We start from the raw sequence: 20,017 nt of genomic DNA, 5'->3' as shown, positions 1-20,017 counted from the left end.
GTCGAACCCAGAAGCTTCGTATTGTGAGGCCGATGCACTAACCCCTATACCACCGTGCATTATTGCATCGCAAAATGAGAAACGTCGATAAATCGTTAACATTTTTCTTCCACCCGACGAGTAAAAGGCTCACCTTTCACCTCCAAGACCAGATCGGAGTTGGGCATGTAGCGGATGAAGCCCTGAGGGGTGATGCTCCACACGTGGTGGTCCCGCTCCGGGGTCAGGCCCACCCGGCTCCCGGCAATGATGACGCTCCCACTGGGGCTCAGGCAGCACTCCTCCAGCAGCTGCAAGAGACGCACCCGCGGTCACATCTCGGCACATTTTAGAAAAAGGGATCGGTCGTAGAACCGAATCTGACCTTGCAGTGCAGGTGCCCGCCGCGGTAGACCCAGACCTGCTCCAAACCGTGCGTCTCCTCGGCCTCTTGAATGCGCAGGAGTTTGACCTCGTCCACGTCGCCCGATACCGACATCATGAGCCTGGTCTGTCTGTTCCTCAGGCGGAAGTGCACTTGTCTCTGTTCAAGTCAGAATCATCTTTTGGATACAGGTCTTGTAATCTTGTGGCCCCCGAGAGTACTATTTATTAACAGGAGAGGCCTTTATTAGGGATAAGGTGTTTATTTAGGGAGGTCTTTTATTTGGACAACACATTTTTTATAATATTTGAAGAATACTGCATATGTTGTTCCTCAAGGATAATGCACCTGTACCATTCATTAATTGAAAAGTATGCCATTCAACTATTAGAGGTAAGGTGTTTATTCAGGGAGGTCTTTTATTTGGACCTATGCATTGTTATCATAATATTTTAAATAGTATATATTGTACCCACCATTCCGAAAGGAACAAGCGGTAGAAAATGGATGGATGGATGTTCCTCAAGGATAATGCACTTTTACCATTTATTAACGGGAGAGGGGGCCAGGCCTTTATTAGGGATAAGGTGTTTATTTAGGGAGGTCTTTTATTTGGACAACACATTTGTATAATAATTAAGGAATACTGCATATGTTGTTCCAAGGATAATGCACCTTTACCATTTATTGATTGAAAAGTATGCCATTTAACTATTAGGGGTAAGGTGTTTATTCAGGGAGGTCTTTTATTTGGACCTACGCAATTTTTAGCATTATATTTTAAATAGTATGCATTGTCCCCGCCACTCCGAAAGGGAAAAGCAGTAGAAAATGGATGGATGCACCTTTACCATTCATTAACGGGAGATGCATACTGTATATTAGGGATAGGGTGTTTATTTAGGGGGTATTTTATTAGTACAACACATTTTTTATAATATTTGAAGAATACTGCATATGTTGTTCCTCAAGGATAATGCACCTGTACCATTTATTGATTGAAAAGTATGCCATTCAACTATTAGAGGTAAGGTGTTTATTCAGGGAGGTCTTTTATTTGGACCTATGCATTGTTATCATAATATTTTAAATAGTATATATTGTACCCACCATTCCGAAAGGGACAAGCGGTAGAAAATGGTTGAATGGATGTTCCTCAAGGATAATGCACCTTTACCATTTATTAACGGGAGAGGGGGCCAGGCCTATATTAGGGGCAAGGTGTTTATTCAAGGGGATCTTTTATTTGGACAACACTTTTTATAATAATTAAAGAATACTGCATATGTTGTTCAAGGATAATGCACCTTTACCATTTATTAATTGAAAAGTATGCCATTCAACTATTAGAGGTAAGGTGTTTATTCAGGGAGGTCTTTTATTTGGACCTACGCATTTTTAGCATTATATTTTAAATAGTATGTATTGTCCCCGCCACTCCGAAAGGGAAAAGCAGTAGAAAATGGATGGATGCACCTTTACCATTCATTAACGGGAGAGGCATACTGTATATTAGGGATAGGGTGTTTATTTAGGGGGTATTTTATTAGTACAACACATTTTTAATAATATTTGAAGAATACTGCATATGTTGTTCCAAGGATAATGCACCTGTACCATTTATTAATTGAAAAGTATGCCATTCAACTATTAGGGGTAAGGTGTTTATTCAGGGAGGTCTTTTATTTGGACCTATGCATTGTTATCATAATATTTTAAATAGTATATATTGTACCCACCATTCCGAAAGGGACAAGCGGTAGAAAATGGTTGAATGGATGTTCCTCAAGGATAATGCACCTTTACCATTTATTAACGGGAGAGGGGGCCAGGCCTCTATTTGGGATAAGGTGTTTATTTAGGGAGGTCTTTTATTTGGACAACACATTTGTATAATAATTAAAGAATACTGCATATGTTGTTCTAAAGATAATGCACCTTTACCATTTATTGATTGAAAAGTAATCCATTCAACTATTAGGGGTAAGGTGTTTATTCAGGGAGGTATTTTATTTGGACCTCTGCATTTTTAGCATTATATTTTAAATAGTATATATTGTCCCCGCCACTCTGAAAGGGACAAGCGGTAGAAAATGGATGGATGGATGCACATTTACCATTTATTAATGGGAGAGGGTGCCAGGCCTCTATTAGGGATAGGGTGTTTATTTAGGGGGGGTCTTTTATTAGTAAAACACATTTTTATGATATTTGAAGAATACTGCATATGATGTTCCTCAAGTATAATGCACCTTTACCTTTAGTTAGTTGAAAAGTATGCCGTTCAACTATTAGGAGTAAGGTGTTTATTCAGGGAGGTCTTTTATTTGGACAACACATTTTTATAATATTTGAAGAATAATGCATGTGTTGTTCCTCAAGGATAATGCACCTTTACCGTTTATTAATTGAAAAGTATGCCATTCAACTATTAGAGGTAAGGTGTTTAATCAGGGAGGTCTTTTATTTGGACCAATGCATTTTTATCATTATATTTTAAATAGTATATATTGTCCCCACCACCCGAAAGGGAGAAGCAGCAGAAAATGGATGGATGCACCGATACCACTTATTGACAGGAGAGGGTGCCAGGCAAGTATTAAAGGTAAGGTGTGAACAATTTCCCTTGTGGATCATTAACGTTTGTCCAAATTTAAGTTTTATTCAGGGGGGGTCTTTTATCTGGAAAAAATGCATTTTTATAATATTTGAAATGGTATATGTTGTTTGTCGAGGATAATGCACTTTTAACATTTATTAAAAGTGCATTATTTATTAGGGGTAATGTGTTTATTCAGGGGGGTCTTTTATTTGGACAAAAGTATTTTTATAATTATATTTTAAATAGTATATATTGTTTTTCGAGGATAATGCACTTTACCATTTATTAATGGGGGAGGGTGCCTAACAAGTATTAGGGGTAGGGTTTTTATTTAAAGGGGTCTTTTATTTGGACAAATGCATTTTATAATGACATTTTGAATAGTATATATCGTTCGTCGAGGATAATGCACCTTTACCATTTATTAACGGGAGCGTGTGCTAGGTAACTATTAGGGGTAAGGTGTGAACCATTTCCCTTGTGGATCATTAATGTTAGTCTAAGTCTTATTCAGGGGGGTCTTTTATTTAGACAAAATTATTTTTATAATTATATTTTAAATAGTATATATTGTTTTTCGAGGATAATGCACTTTACCATTTATTAACGGGGGAGGGTGCCTAACAAGTATTAGGGGTAGGGTTTTTATTCAAAGGGGTCTTTTATTTGGACAAATGCATTTTTATAATAATATTTGAAATAGTATATATTTTTTGTCGTGGATAATGCACCTTTTTGTTAATGGGAGAGGGTGCCAGGGAAGTTTTAGGGGTAAGGTGTTTATTCAGGGGGGTCTTTTATAAGGAAAAAATGCTTTTTTAAATTAATATTTTAAACAGTATATATTGTGCGTCGAGGATAATGCAATTTTACCATTTAATAACGGGAGAGTGTGCCTATCCTCTATTAGGGGTAAGGTGTTTATTCATGGGGGTCTTTTATTTGAACAACACATTTTTATAATATTCGAAGAATACTGCATATGTTGTTCCTCAAGGATAATGCAATTTTACCATTTATTAACGTGAGAGGGGGCTATACGTCTATTAGGGGTAAGGTGTTTATTCAGGTTTTTTTTTTATTCGGACAAATGCCCTTTTATAATTATATTTTAAATAGTATGTAATGGTCCTCAAGGATAATGCACCTTTACCATTTATTAACAGCAGAGGGTGCCAGGCAACTTTTTGGGGTAAGGTGTGAACAATTTCCCTTGTGGATCATTAAAGTTTGTCCAAATCTAAGTTTTATTCAGGGGGGTATTTGAACTCATGCATATTTATAATACTATCTTAAACAGTATATATTGTTTGTCGAGGATAATGCACCTTTAACATTTATTGTTGGGAGAGTGTGCCAGGCCTCTATTAGGGGTAAGGTGTTTATTCAGTGGGTTTTTTTTATTTAGAAAAAAGGCATTTTTGAAACATTTTAAATAGTATATATTGTTTGTTGATGATAATGCACTTTTACCATTTATTAACGGGAGAGTGCCAGGTAACTATTAAGGGTAAGGTGTTTACTTACAGGAGTGTGTGTATGTTTATAATATTTTGAAGAGTACTGTGTATAATTTTCCACAAGAATAATGCACTTTTATTATTTAATAATGCTAGAGCGTGCCAGACCTTATTAAGGGTAAGGTGTTTATCCAAGAGGGTCTTTTATCTGGAAAAAATGCATTTTTATATTTTCAATAATATATATCATTCATCGAGGATCGTCCACCTTTACCATTTATTGACTGGAGAGTTTGCCAGGTAACTATTAGGGGTAAGGTGTTTATTCATGGGCGTGTTTCTATGTTTATAATATTTTGAAGAGTACTGTGTATATTTTTCCCCAATAATAATGCACTTTTATTATGTAATAATGGTAGAGCGTGCCAGACCTTATTGAGGGTAAGGTGTTTATCCAAGGGGGTCTTTTATCTGGAAAAAATGCATTTTTATATTTTCAATAATATACATCATTCATCGAGGATCGTCCACCTTTACCATTTATTGACTGGGGAGTTTGCCAGGTAACTATTAGGGGTAAGGTGTTTATTCACGGGCGTGTTTCTATGTTTATAATATTTTGAAGAGTACTGTGTATATTTTCCCCCAATAATAATGCACTAGTACAATGTCTTAATGGTAGAGTGTGCCAGACCTTTATTAAGGGTAAGGTGTTTATCCAAGACGGTCTTTTATCTGGAAAAAAAATGCATTTTTATATTTTCAATATTATATATCATTCATCGAGGATCGTCCACTTTTACCATTTATTGACTGGAGAGTTTGCCAGGTAACTATTAGGGGTAAGGTGTTTATTCACGGGCGTGTTTCTATGTTTATAATATTTTGAAGAGTACTGTGTATATTTTCCCCCAATAATAATGCACTTTTATTATGTAATAATGGTAGAGCGTGCCAGATCTTATTAAGGGTAAGGTGTTTATCCAAGAGGGTCTTTTATCTGGAAAAAAATGCATTTTTATATTTTCAATATTATATATCATTCATCGAGGATAGTCCACCTTTACCATTTATTGACTGGAGAGTTTGCCAGGTAACTATTAGGGGTAAGGTGTTTATTCACGGGTGTGTTTCTATGTTTATAATATTTTGAAGAGTACTGTGTATATTTTCCCCCAATAATAATGCACTAGTACAATGTATTAATGGTAGAGTGTGCCAGACATTTATTCGGGGTAAGCGGTTTATTCAGGGGGGTTTACCATTTAGGCATGGGAGTATGTGCAAGGCATCTGTTGGGGGTAACGCGTTTATTCAGGGGAGTCTTATTCGTACAAACATTTTTTACATTCAGTATAGACTAGTTACAGTATCTAATCATACATAAGATTATTATTTCCCCCCCAAGGGTGAGGAATTGGCTATTAATTGGGGCGTGGTGTCTAATAGAAAGGAGGCCACTATATAGGGAAATTATTTCTTGCATAATATTTCACAGATTTGCTTAAATGTTTTTAAAATAAGGCTAATTTAAACAGAGTTTTGTTTGAGTGGAGGCCATTTATTTGAGGAAATATCCAATGTTGCCATTTAGAAGCATTGGTGGGCTCTGCAGAGGGTACCAGAAGACTATTAGGGGTAAGGCCTTTATTGATTAGTTATTTAATAAAACTACCTTGTCATGATTACCGGTTACAATAATTCCACTAATATTTATTTCTGGTCATTAATTGCTGCACGGCATCTATTTAAGTGAAGTACTAATTAGTAGTTGCATACCTGCAGAAGGGGCCGGAGAGATCCAACTTTACTCCACTTGCTGAAGAGGCGCCAGTCGGGAACCTCGCCAGGTCTGACCAAAATCTGAGCCCCCCGGTAATTGATCCCCTCGTACAAAATCCACCTGACAAAACAGGAAGTAAACACCAATATATCTACCGGGTTTGAACTTTGACCTGTCAAACAGTGTCTCCACCTGTTGTGTACACAGAATCACCATATTATTGGCGTCGTCGTTAAAGTACCACCACTAAGCACGGTATACTACAACTTGGGTGGGATCCCTCAAACACTGGAAGCTCTGTATTCCGTCAAAATAGGACTCACGTCTCGGGTCCGAATGTCGCACATCAGCAACAGATTTCCATCCTCATAAATCAGCGTTGTCGAGCTAAAAACTATTTTCTGTTTTCTCTTGACCTTAAATCACAAGACGGAAACAAATGTCTAAGTGCCAAAAAAAGTAGGGGACTTAAAAGGGTGCCTTGAGGAATGCCTCAGTTACAGTCGAGGCCATTTAAATGTGTTTTCTTTATTTCCAGGACTATTTTACATTGTAGATTGTCACTGAAGGCATCAAAACTATGAATGAACACATGTGGAGTTATGTACTTAACCAAAATAAAGGTGAAATAACTGAAAACTTGTTTTGGATTCTAGTTTCGTCAAAATAGCCACCGTCGGTCAGCATCCCACTGAGAGCAGACATTGTACAGTAAGTCATTGTTTTATTATTGTTTGTAGTTTGTATTTCTTGTTTAGCACTCGCTGGACCTGTTTATCACTCAGCATCTAAAAGGTGAAGCTCATCCTACGTATATTCAGGCTCAAAACATACGATCCGAGATCATTATTTGTCCCAAAGCAATAGTAGTCATCTAGCCAGCGACCCCAATCTATCTATACATATATATATATATATATATATGTATATATGTGTATGTGTATATGTATATATATATATATATATATATATATATATATATATATTACCCAGTATCTCTCATTCTAAGTCAGCAGTCTTAACCACTGAGTTATCCTTGGTCTTGTGAAAAGCATTTTTTTTCCCGTACATAAATGTTATCTACGACTCCTGGCTCAGTTAAGTATGATAAGGTTGAGCAAATTCCGATCAACTAGAGTGGGGTTTGAATCCAGTACCTCTCATTCCAAGTCAGCAGTCTTAACCACTGAGTTATCCTTGGTTTTGTGAAAAACAGTTTTTTTTCCCCATTCACATGTTATCTACGACCCCTGGCCCCGGGTTTTGAACCTAGCACCTTTCAATCTATCTAAACAGTCTTAACCACTGGACTATGCTGGGTCTTGTTGAGAGAAGATGGTATTTTGTTCTCCCTTACCATACTTTACTGAGGCAGGAGTCCTCGATTATATTTGAGTATGAAAAAAATCTTCTCATTGTAAGGGGAAAAAAAATGCTTTTCACCAGACCAAGGATAGCTCAGTGGTTAAGGCTGCTGACTTGGAAAGAGAAGTACTGGGTTCAAACCCACTCTGGTTGAGAGTGTTTTGTTCAACCTCATCATACTTTACTGAGCCATGGGTCGTAGATATAATTCAAGGATGGAAAAAAACTTTCTTCACAAGACCAAGGATAGCGTAGTGGTTAAGACTGCTGACTTGGAATGAGAAGTACTGGGTTCAAACCCCACTCTGTGTGATGGTATTTTGTTCTACTTCAAGATACTTTACTGAGCCAGGAGTCCTCGAGTACATTTGTGTACGAAAAAAAATGTTCACTCCACAAGACCCAGGCTAGTCCAGTGGTTAAGACTGTTGACTCTGGTTGAGGGGTGCTGGGTTCGAATCCAGGTTGGGTTGACATGTAATTTACAATACTAGCTGGCGGCTTCAAGGTGACATATTGTGACTGTGTCACTTCTCCCATGTAATGTTAAAAAAATTATTTAATTAACTTTTTTTTTCTTATCCAATTAACCTATTTTCTTTTAATTGTACCCAGGAGAGCTCATTGGTCAACGCTCTCTATTATTAACTTTATACTCCTATTCCCACCCACCTCAGGAGTTACACTAACTCGCACACACACATTCTTACACACACACACAGGTAACCCCTGAGGTGTCATCAATGACTATTTGAATTTTTTTTTTTTTTTTTTTTTAGTGTTGACTTAATTGTTCAACTATATGTTAGTCAAACAAGTAGCACATAACATTACTCTGTGTGGGGGAGAAGAAACTCCCCACAATGTATGTCGTTTTGACGCCATACAGCCAAATGACTGATTCCCTGTGTGGGATTTGAACTCACTACCCCCTTATTAGGAGCCCACAGTGTTGACCATTGAGCTATCCTGGGTCCCGTTAAGGTTTGGTTTTCGCTCATATACAAATGTAATCAGTCAACTATGATCAGGGCGAAAAAACAAATCTTCCTAGTTGTGGATTCGAACCCAGTAATACTGCGTGAGAAGCAGCACTCTTAACCATTGAGCTATCCTGATTCTTGTTGAGCTACTTGGGGTCCAATCAAGTCATTATTTTTGCTCATATACAAATGAAATCATTAAAGTTTGATAGGTGAAACAAAAAGCTAGTTATGGACTTGAACCCACTTTTACTGACCCGGAGGTAACAGTCTTAACCATTTCGCTATCCTTCGTCCTGCTGTAGGTGTAGTCTGGCTCATTCACTAATGTAATCGTGACATATGTCGCCGTAAACTATGATTGAGGTTGAAAAAAAATGTTGAACCAAGTTAAGAATTTGAACACAGTTTTACTGACTGAGAGGAAGCAGTCTTAACCATTAAGCTATCCTGAGGATTTTTGTACATGTAGTCAGGCTCATTCACTGATGGAATGGTGACATCTGTCGCAGTAAACTGGTTGTGATGGAACACAATTTTGAACCAAAACGACAAGATAGATATGATATTCGCTTATATACAAATGCAATCATTAAAATATGATAGAGGGGAAACAAAAAAAACTGATACTTCAAGTTATAGATTTGAACCCAGTAGTTTTGCGTGAGAGGAAGCAGTTGTAACCACTGAGCTATCCTGGGATGTCTGATTTGTTTGGATTTTCATTGATATACAAATGCAATCATCTAACTATGATAGGTGAAACAAAAAACTAGCTAGTCCAAGGTTTGGATTTGAAACCAGTTTGATCGACTGAAAGGCAGCAGTCTTAACCATTGAGCTATCCTCAATATTATTGTCAATGTAATCTGGCTCAACCACTAATGTAATCGTGACACATGTCACAGTAAACTACACAAGAGGTGGAACACAATTTTGAACATAAGTTATATATCAAACCACTTGGGATTTAAACCCAGTACCCCTGCATTGGGAGCCCACAGTGTTGACCATTGAACTACCCTGGGTCCCATCAAAACATGATTTTCGCTTACATACAAATGCAATCAATAAACTATGATAGGTGAAACAAAAAACAAAACAAAAAAAAAAAAAAAATATATATATATATATATATATATATATATATATATATATATATATATATATATATAACAAAAAAACAAAAAATAGATATATCCATCAACATGAGGGTGGTCCCAAAAAGGAGGGATTCTTCAAATTGACTGTGTTGCTTTTAAAAGTGCTCCCCCTCTGGTCAACATATGAAATAACAAGTATGTGTAATACATTGAAATGCAGCCCCTTTGGCCTGAATTAATTACATCAAAAACAAAAATATGTGTATAGCGACATACTTTAATAATTTGAAGTAAATAATCAAGATTAAAAAACAATTTCAAACAAAAACGCAGTCTTTTTCTCACAATGTGTTGACTTTGTTCTTATGAAATCGGGAACAATTTCTCATATTTTTTCTGTCTGTAATATTGCAACATTTTCTGAAAAAAAGTATTACTTTTTAATGCAGAATGGTGACATTTGTCATATAAAATTCTGACTTTTATCACAATTTTGCCAATTGTTTTTGTTCTTTTAAAATGGTGACATTTTTTGGAGTAACGTTATGACTTTTGTCATAATTTTGCCGGGTAAAATCCCGATTATTATTATTATATTATTGCCAAAATGTTTAAGTGTTTTATTTTTGATAACATTTTGACTTTTCTCGAGTAAAGTTACGACTCTTTTCTTGTAAACTTGCAAATGTTTGATTAAAATTCCAACTGTTATCATAATATTGCAGAAATGTTCAGTTTTTCATGTAAAATTTTGACTTTCGTTGAGTAAAATGACGACTTCTATAATAATACTGCCCAAATTCCATGTTTTTCTTGTGAAATTGTGACCTTTTTCTTGTGGAATTCTAACTCATTTTTCACAACAAGCTGTTTTTTTTACTTTGCAAAGTGGTGACATTTCTCATATAACATTTTATCACAATATTGCCATTTTTTTGTTGTTCTTTTAAAATGGTGAAATTTTTCTGAGTAAAATTATGACTTTTGTTATCATTTTGCCAAGTAAAATTCTGATTATTATTATAATACTGCCAAAATATTTACGTTTTTTTATATATAAAATTGTGACTTTTGTCAAGTAAAATTTCGACTCTCCTTGTAAAATTGTAACTGTTATTGAGCAAAATTCCTTTTTTTATATCACAATATTGCACAAATGTTCAGTATTTTGTTCTATCTCTATCATACCTCACTGATCAAGATGTCCTTTATTACATTTGTGTATGGAACACAATCTTAGCCACACAAGACCGAGGACCGCTCAGTGGTTATGACTTTTGACTTAAAATTCAAGTTACTCGGTTGAAACCCCACTCCGGTTGACAGAATTCTGTTCCACCTTTACTGAGCCAGGGGTCGTTGATTACGTTTGTGTATGGAAATAAATCTATTTGACCCTAGACAAAGGATAGTCCAGTGGTTAAGACTGCGTACTTGGAGTTGATGGTACTGGGTTCAAATCCAGCTCTAGTTGATGGTATTTTGTTGCACCTCATCATACTTTTCTGAGCCAGGAGTCCTCGATACCATTCGTATATGGTACAAAATCAAGTTTTTCCAAGACTGAGGATAACCCAGTGGTTAAGACTGTTGAATTAGAACAAAAGGCTCTGGGTTCAACCCACACTCTGCTTGGCAGTACTTTTTTCAACCACATCATACTTTAGTGAGTCAGGGGTCGGAGATAACATTTGTGTATAGAAATAAATCTTAACCACGATAGACAGAGAATAGTCCAATGGTTAAGACTGTTGCCATGAAGTTAAATATACTGGGTTCGAACCCCACTCCAGCTGACTGTATTTTTTCCACCTCATCAAACTTCAATGAGCCAGGGGTCCTCGAATACATTTGTGAATGGAAAAAAATCTGGTTTTCACAAGACCCAGGATAGACCAGGGGTTAAGATTGTGCTTGGTTTGAACTCCACTTTATTAAACCAGGAAACCCTGATTACATTTGTGCGTAGAACAAAATCTGCCAGGAACATGACCCAGGATAGTCTAGTGGTTAAGACTGTTGACTGGGAGAGTACATACAAACAGGTAACTCCTGAACGGTCATCAATGACTATTCGACAATTTATTTTTGATTATTATTATCTTTAGTGTTGACTTAATTGTTCAACTATATGTTAGTCAAACAAGTAAAACATAACATTACTCTGTGTGGGGGAGAAGAAACACCTGGAATACATTTACTGAGAACGTGACCCACGATAGCCTAGTAGTGGTTAAAAGACTGATGACTAAGAGAGTGTAATGCTGGGTTCAAACCCCACTCTAGTGAGCCAGGGGTCATAGATTTGTGTATAGGAAAAAGTATCTCTTCACAAGACCAAGGATAGCTCATTGGTTAAGGCTGCTGACTTGAAATGAGAGGTACTGGGTTCAAATCCCACTCTGGTTGATGGTATTTTGTTCTACCTCATCATACTTTACCGAGCCAGGAGTCCTCGATTACATTTGTGTATGAAAAAAAATCTTCACTTCACAAGACCCAGGGTAGTCCAGTGGGTAAGACTGTTGACTCAGGTTGAGGGGTGCTGGGTTCGAATCCTGGTTGAGTTGACATGTTATGTACAAAACCGGCTGAAGGTGACAAATATTGTGACTGTGTCACCTCTCCCATGTAAAGTCAAAATAATTACTTAATAACTTTTTTATATATATATATGTCATATGAAAAGTTAGAATTGTACTCGTCTGTTGTGTGAGTCACTATTCAGCCCAAAATTCCCTGCAGGGATCACTGAAGTATTCAGGTTGGGGGGGGAGAAAAAAAACAAGGGAACAGAAATGGCTTTGAAGTGCACACACGGCATGAAACTGCCAAATTGACAGCAGGCGGGGAACTTGTAGTGTCTGCGTGTGTGCGTGTACTCACACGCCTCCCTCCACCAGCACCGACTGGACCCGAGCGCAGCCTTCAGCCAGCTGAAGGTTGACGCATCCGTCTGTCAGCACCAGCCGCTTGCCATGCAGACCGCAGCGCTCGAATAGAATAATGGAGGGCTGCGAGAACTCCTGCCGAGCGGGAGAGAAGCATGAAAGAAATTTTCACCAGTGGAGTGCCGTGCAAGAAAATCAAAACGGGGCTTATCTGGGAAAAAACGTTACCGTGACAACGGACAACACTGACATTTGTGCCCACTGGGCAAGGTAGTCCCTTTATGTATGACTTACTTCTGTTTTTTTTTAAAGAGGCAGGAGGAAACTAAATATTTTAGTAGTAAAAATGTCACGGTAGAAAAAGAAAATACAGATTGGACTAGGCTTGTACGGCAAAATAATGAATCATATTCGGTACTATACCGCCACTAAAAAGTACCGGTCCGCCACAATGTGCCAGAAAAACGAGAACTGACTCATTTTGGCTTAAAAACTAACAATAAAGGTGAAGTTATAACTCTAAAACGCCCTCAGGAAGAGCTGCTTTAAGACATGGCTAGATAGCGAGCGGCTAACGTGCATCCACAGTGTTTTAGCTACGTCTAAATCACTAATATGGTAAGTTTCTTACAAGTATTATTATCACCGCAGGACGGGGAATATTTAAACATGCTTCACTACACACCGTAGCTCACCGGCGTCATGGGTGGATCTACACCTGACATCCACTGTAATGATACCAAGTACAGGAGCGTATCTAGTCGATACTACTATGATTACGTCGATATTTTTTTGGCATCACAAAATCGTTCGTTTTTTTCAAATGTGTATTATGTTTAAAAACCCAAGAAATATGTCCCTGGACTCGGTTGTCCGGTGGATTATATTTTTTGGACATATTTCCGGTTTTTGAAAAGAGGCAGGAGGAAACAAAATATTCTAGTAGTAAAAATGTCACGGTAGAAAAAAAACATACAGATTGGACTAGGCTTGTACAGCAAAATAATGAATCATATTCGGTACTATACCACCTCTAAAAAAGTACCGGTCCCCCACAATGTGTGTGGACAAAAAAACGAGAACGGACGCATTTTGGCTTAAAAACTAACAATAAAGGTGAAGTTCTAACACTAAAACGCCCTCAGGAAGAGCTGCTTTAAGACAGTGGTCCCCAACCACCGGGCCGCAGAATAATTTTTTATTGTTATTATTGTTATTATTTTTTAATTAAATCAACCTGCGATGAGGTGGCGACCTGTCCAGGGTGTACCCTGCCTTCCGCCCGATTGTAAATGAGATAGGCGCCGGCGCCCCCGGCAACCCCAAAAGGGGATAAGCGGTAGGAAATGGATGGATGGAATTAAATCAACATAAAAAACACAAGATACACTTACAATTAGTGCACCAACCCAAAAAAACCTCCCTCTTTCATGACAAAAAAAAGTTAACAAAAATAAAATAAAATAAGCGAGTGGCTAACGTGCATCCACAGTGTTTTAGCTACGTCTAAATCACTAATCAGTAATAAAGTAAGTTTCTTACAAGTATCTTTATCACCGCAGGACGAGGAATATTTAAACATGCTTCACTACACACCGCAGCTCACCGGCGTCATGGGTGGATCTACACCTGACGTCCACTGTAATGATACCAAGTACAGGAGCGTGTCTAGTCGATACTACTATGATTACGTCGATATTTTTTTGATATCACAAAATCTTTTGTTTTTTTGGGGGGTTTTTTTCCGGTGGACTTTATTTGTGACTTATTTCTGGTTTTTGAAAAGAGGCAGAAGGAAACAAAATGTTCTAGTAGTAAAAAAAAAAAAATACAGATTGGACTAGGCTTGTACGGCAAACTAATGAATCATATTCGGTACTATACCGCCTCTAAAAAAGTACCGGTCCGCCACAATGTGTGTAGACAGAAAATCGAGAAAATCGCATTTTGGCTTAAAAACTAAAAAGTGAAGTTATAACACTAAAACGCCCTCAGGAAGACGTGCTTTAAGACAGTGGTCCCCAACCACCGGGCCGCAGAATAATTTTTTATTAATATTATTATTATTTTTTAATTAAATCAACATAAAAAACACAAGATACACTTACAATTAGTGCACCAACCCAAAAAAAACTCCCTTTTTCATGACACAAAGAAAAGTTAAAAAAATAAAAATTAAATAAGCGAGTGGCTAACGTGCATCCACAGTGTTTTAGCCACGTCTAAATCACTAATCCTTGCCTCCTTTTTCATGACAAATAAAGTACGTTTCTTACAAGCAGGACGAGGAATATTTCAAACATGCTTCACAACACACCGTAGCTGACCGGATCTACACCTGACGTCCACTGTAATGATACCATGTACAGAAAGCTAGTCGATAATACCATTTTTTTTTTTTTTAGTATCGCAAAATATTTTTGCATCTTTTTATAAACTCAGTAAATATGTCTCTGGACACGAGGACTTTAAAATATGACCAAGGTATGATCCATGGTATCAGATCGATACCCAAATTTGTGGTATCATCCAAAACGAATGTCAAGTATCCAAACAAGAGAAGAAAAGGTGATTATTACATTTTAACAGAAGTGTAGATAGAAAATAAGCAGATATTAACAGTAAATGAACAAGTCGATTAATTATCCATTTTTTACAGCTTGTCCTTTATAATGTGGACAAAATAACACAATGATAAATATGTCAGCAGACTAATTTATCTCCCAGATTCATTATAAACCCAAGAAAAGGATCATGGACTTACGAAGCCGACAGTCAGCAAGGACAGGATGTCGGCGTCGGCGTTGACGCAACCCATGGCCCTCAAGTCGGGATAGTTGCCCTCCTCTAACAGGTACATCCTGCCGGTGAAGTCCTGGCCTTCGAACGCCAGCCAACTGTGGGGGGACGTTAGCCAAATAAGCTGAAGGAGTCAAATGCGGGTACAAAACCCCGAAAACAGTGACGTTGGCACGTTGGGTAAATGGTAAATAAAATGGAGAATACAATGATTTTAATGGCAGCAACACGTTGCAAAAAAGTTGGCTTTGCATTATCTTGCTGAAATAAGCAGGGGCGTCCATGATAACGTTGCTTGAATGGCAACATATGTTGCTCCAAAACCTGTATGTACCTTTCAGCATTAATGGTGCCTTCACAGATGTGTAAGTTACCCATGCCTTGGGCACTAATGCACCCCCATACCATCACTGATGCGCCTGGAACAATCCAGATGGTTCTTTTCCTCTTTTGATCCGGAGGACACGACGTCCAAAGTTTCCAAATACAATCTGAAATGTGGACTCGTCAGTCCACAGAACACTTTTCCACTTTGCATCAGTCCATGTTACATGAGCTCGGGGTCAAGCGAAGCCAGCAGCGTTTCCGGGTGTTGTTGATAAATGTGAAGTGAAGTGAATTATATCTATATAGCGCCATTCTCTAGTGACTCAAAGGGACGGCGTGGCGACCCGAGGGTCACTGGTTCAAGTCGCACCTAGAACCAACCTCGTCACGTCCGTTGTGTCCTGAGCAAGGCACTTCACCCTTGCTCCTGATGGTTGCTGGTTGGCGCCTCGCATGGCAGCTCCCTCCATCAGTGTGTGAATGTGTGTGTGAATGGGTAAATGTGGAAGTAGTGTCAAAGCGCTTTGAGTACCTTGAAGGTAGAAAAGCGCTATACAAGTACAACCCATTTATCATTTATTTATTTACATTGTGAAACCCGATTTCTAAGTTACATTTAAACCAGCGTGGGTGGCACCTGGGAGAAGTGAGCTATACCGCCCACATGGCTTGGGCTCTGCATAGTAGAGTTTTGACTTGCGCTTAACGATGTAGCGACAAACTTTTGTCTCTGACAGCGATTTTCTGAAGTGTTCTTGACCCCGTGTGGTGATATCCTTTACACACGCTCAAAGGGGTCGAAGGTACGTAATATCATCGCTCACGTGCAGGGATTTCTCCAGATTCTCTGAAGCTTTTGATGATGTTACGGACCGTAGATGGCGAAATCCCTAAATTCCTCGCAATAGCTCGTTGGGAAAAGTGTAAGTTACCCATGCCTTGGGTACTAATACACCCCCATACCATCACAGATGCTGGCTTTTCAACTTAGCGCCTGGAACAATCCTGATGGTTCTTTTCCTCTTTTGATCCGGAGGACACGACGTCCAATCTGAAATGTGGACTCGTCAGACCACATAACACTTCTCCACTTTGCATCAATCCATTTTACGTGAGCTCGGGGTCAAGCAAAGTCAGCGGCGTGTCCGGGTGTTGTTGATAAAAATCTGTGGCTTTGCATAGTAGAGTTTTAACTTGCGCTTGCAGATGTAGCGACAAACTATAGTTACCGACAGTGCTTTTCTGAAGTATTCCTTAGCCCGTGTGGTGATATCCTTTACAAACTGATGTCGCTTTTTGATGCAGTCAAAGGGGTCGAACGTCCGTAATATCATCGCTTATGTGCAGTGATTTCTCCAGATTCTCTGAAGCTTTTGATGATGTTACGGAGCGTAGATGGTGAAATTCCTTGCAATAGCTCGTTGGGAAAAGTGGAAGTTACCCATGCCTTGGGCACTAATACACCCCCATACCATCACAGATGCTGGCTTTTCAACTTTGCGCCTGGAACAATCCGGATGGTTCTTTTCCTCTTTTGATCCGCAGGACACGACGTCCAAAGTTTCCAAAAACAATCTGAAATGTGGACTCGTCAGACCACATAACACTTCTCCACTTTGCATCACTCCATTTAACGTGAGCTCGGGGTCAAGCAAAGTCAGCGGCGTGTCCGGGTGTTGTTGATAAAAATCTGTGGCTTTGCATAGTAGAGTTTTAACTTGCGCTTGCAGATGTAGCGACAAACTATAGTTACCGACAGTGCTTTTCTGAAGTATTCCTTAGCCCGTGTGGTGATATCCTTTACAAACTGATGTCGCTTTTTGATGCAGTCAAAGGGGTCGAACGTCCGTAATATCATCGCTTATGTGCAGTGATTTCTCCAGATTCTCTGAAGCTTTTGATGATGTTACGGAGCGTAGATGGTGAAATTCCTTGCAATAGCTCGTTGGGAAAAGTGGAAGTTACCCATGCCTTGGGCACTAATACACCCCCATACCATCACAGATGCTGGCTTTTCAACTTTGCGCCTGGAACAATCCGGATGGTTCTTTTCCTCTTTTGATCCGCAGGACACGACGTCCAAAGTTTCCAAAAACAATCTGAAATGTGGACTCGTCAGACCACATAACACTTCTCCACTTTGCATCACTCCATTTAACGTGAGCTCGGGGTCAAGCAAAGTCAGCGGCGTGTCCGGGTGTTGTTGATAAAAATCTGTGGCTTTGCATAGTAGAGTTTTAACTTGCGCTTGCAGATGTAGCGACGAACTATAGTTACCGACAGTGCTTTTCTGAAGTATTCCTGAGCCCGTGTGGGGATATCCTTTACACACTGATGTCGCTTTTTGTTGCAGTCAAAGGGGTCGAAGGTCCGTAATATCATCGCTTACGTGCAGGGATTTCTGCAGATTCTCTGAAGCTTTTGATGATGTTACGGACCGTAGATGGCGAAATCCCTAAATTCCTCGCAATAGCTCGTTGGGAAATGTTCTTCTTAAACAATTCGCTCACGCATTTTGTTCACAAAGTGGCGACCCTCGCCCCGTCCTTGTTTGTGAACGACTGAGCGTTCCCCGGAATCTGCTTTCACGCCCCCGCCTGTTTCCCAATTAGCCCGTTCACCTGTGGGATGTCCCACATAAGTGTTTGATGAGCATTCCTCCACTTTCTTAGTCTTTTTTGCCACCTGTGCCAGCTTTTTCGAATCATGTTGAAGGCATCACATTGCAAATGAGCTAATATTTGCAAAAAATGACAACATTTACCAGTTGGAGCTTTAAATATCTGGTCTTTGCAGTCTATTCAATTGAATATAAGTTGAAAAGGATTTGCAAATCATTGTTTTTATTTAGCATTTACGCCAGGTGCCAACTTTATCGGTTTTTGCGTGTATGTTTGGTGCGGCGTCTTCCCCTCACCTGCCCACCAGGACCTTGCAGGAGGCCACGGTGAAGCCTTGCTGCACGGCCGCCATGTCCTCCTCCAAAGAAAGGACGGCGCCTTGAAAAGCTGGCTGGGAGAAAAGCTGCACCTGAGGCGGGACAAAGCGTGAGTCATCGTCACCCCCTGTCTCCCCCCCCCCCCCCCCAAACAAGAACCACCTACCTTAAACTTGGCCATGTTCTCAAAATCATCCTGAAATACAAAAAAAATAAAAAATAGTGTTACTCGTCCTATTTTTTATTTATTTTGAATCAAATGGACTTTTGTTCATCACGTGCTTGCCCAAGAAGCCCCGTGATGAGTCACCAAGAGCACATGATTTTTTTTTTTCCTTTTGACATTTATTTACGGAATCTTTTGTGTCACATGCTCTGAAAACATTACATTGTCGGTTCCTCATCTTGGACGGAGACACTTTGTGACTCATTCACTCACTCTTGTCACGAGCGTTTTTGACATTTTAATGATATTTTACGAGTTATGTTACAATTTCACAAACATGCAGGCTCTTTAGCGCCGCCCTAGTGGCGCCCTGGACCTCTTTCACAGATGTGAGAAAATGGAAAAAATGGAAAAAATATATATATATCTATGTGTGAAGTGAATTATATTTATATAGCGCTTTTTCTCGAGGGTCTCAAAGCGCTTTTACATAGTGAAAACCAATATCTAAGTTCCATTTCAAGCAGTGTGGGTGGCACTGGGAGCAGGTGGGTAAAGTGTCTTGCCCAAGGACACAACGGCAGAGACGAGGATGGCGGAAGCCGGGATCAAACCTGGAACCCTCAAGTTGCTGGCATGGCCACTCTACCAACCGAGCTATACCTGTGTGTGTGTGTATATATGTATGTTTGCATATATATGTATATATATATATACACATACACACACACACACACCCTGCGATGAGGTGGCGACTTGTCCAGGGTGTAAAACCGCCTTCCGCCCGATTGTAGCTAAGATAGGCACCAGTACCCACCTACTCTCCCCCGCGACCCCAAAGGGAATAAGCGGTAGAAAATGGATGGATGGATATATATATATATATATATATATATATATATATATATATATATATATATATACACATACACACACACGCACTGCGATGAGGTGGCGACTTGTCCAAGGTGTAAAACCGCCTTCCGCCCGATCGTAGTTGAGATGGGCAACAGTAACCCCCCCCCCACGACCCAAAAGGGAATAAGCGGTAGAAAATGGATTGATTGATATATATATATATATATATGTGTGTACATACATATATATATGTATATATGTGTGTATGTATATATATATACATACATGCATATATATGTGTGTACATATATATACATACATAAATGTGTATATATACATATATACATACATATATGTGTATATATACGTATACATACA

General features: G+C 38.9%; 1 protein-coding gene across 2 annotated transcripts in view; it reads right to left on the bottom strand.

Annotated features, from left to right (window-relative positions):
- Positions 1-20,017, bottom strand: part of LOC133542349 (beta/gamma crystallin domain-containing protein 1-like) — a 105,503-nt gene that overhangs the window by 7,439 nt on the left and 78,047 nt on the right. For both annotated transcript variants that reach the window (XM_061886399.1, XM_061886398.1), the window contains exons 15-21: positions 18,782-18,811; positions 18,595-18,707; positions 15,316-15,448; positions 12,547-12,686; positions 6,206-6,329; positions 365-523; positions 134-290 (exon numbers count right to left, since the gene is read on the bottom strand). In XM_061886399.1, the coding sequence (XP_061742383.1) occupies positions 134-290; positions 365-523; positions 6,206-6,329; positions 12,547-12,686; positions 15,316-15,448; positions 18,595-18,707; positions 18,782-18,811 (856 nt within the window). The remainder of the gene's footprint in view (positions 1-133; positions 291-364; positions 524-6,205; positions 6,330-12,546; positions 12,687-15,315; positions 15,449-18,594; positions 18,708-18,781; positions 18,812-20,017) is intronic.

This window comes from Nerophis ophidion, linkage group LG24 (assembly GCF_033978795.1).
Source record: "Nerophis ophidion isolate RoL-2023_Sa linkage group LG24, RoL_Noph_v1.0, whole genome shotgun sequence".
In the NCBI taxonomy this organism is placed as follows: Eukaryota; Metazoa; Chordata; class Actinopteri; order Syngnathiformes; family Syngnathidae; genus Nerophis; species Nerophis ophidion.
The sequence above is the reverse complement of the archived record's forward strand: the minus strand, read 5'-3'. Positions and strand labels throughout refer to the sequence as shown.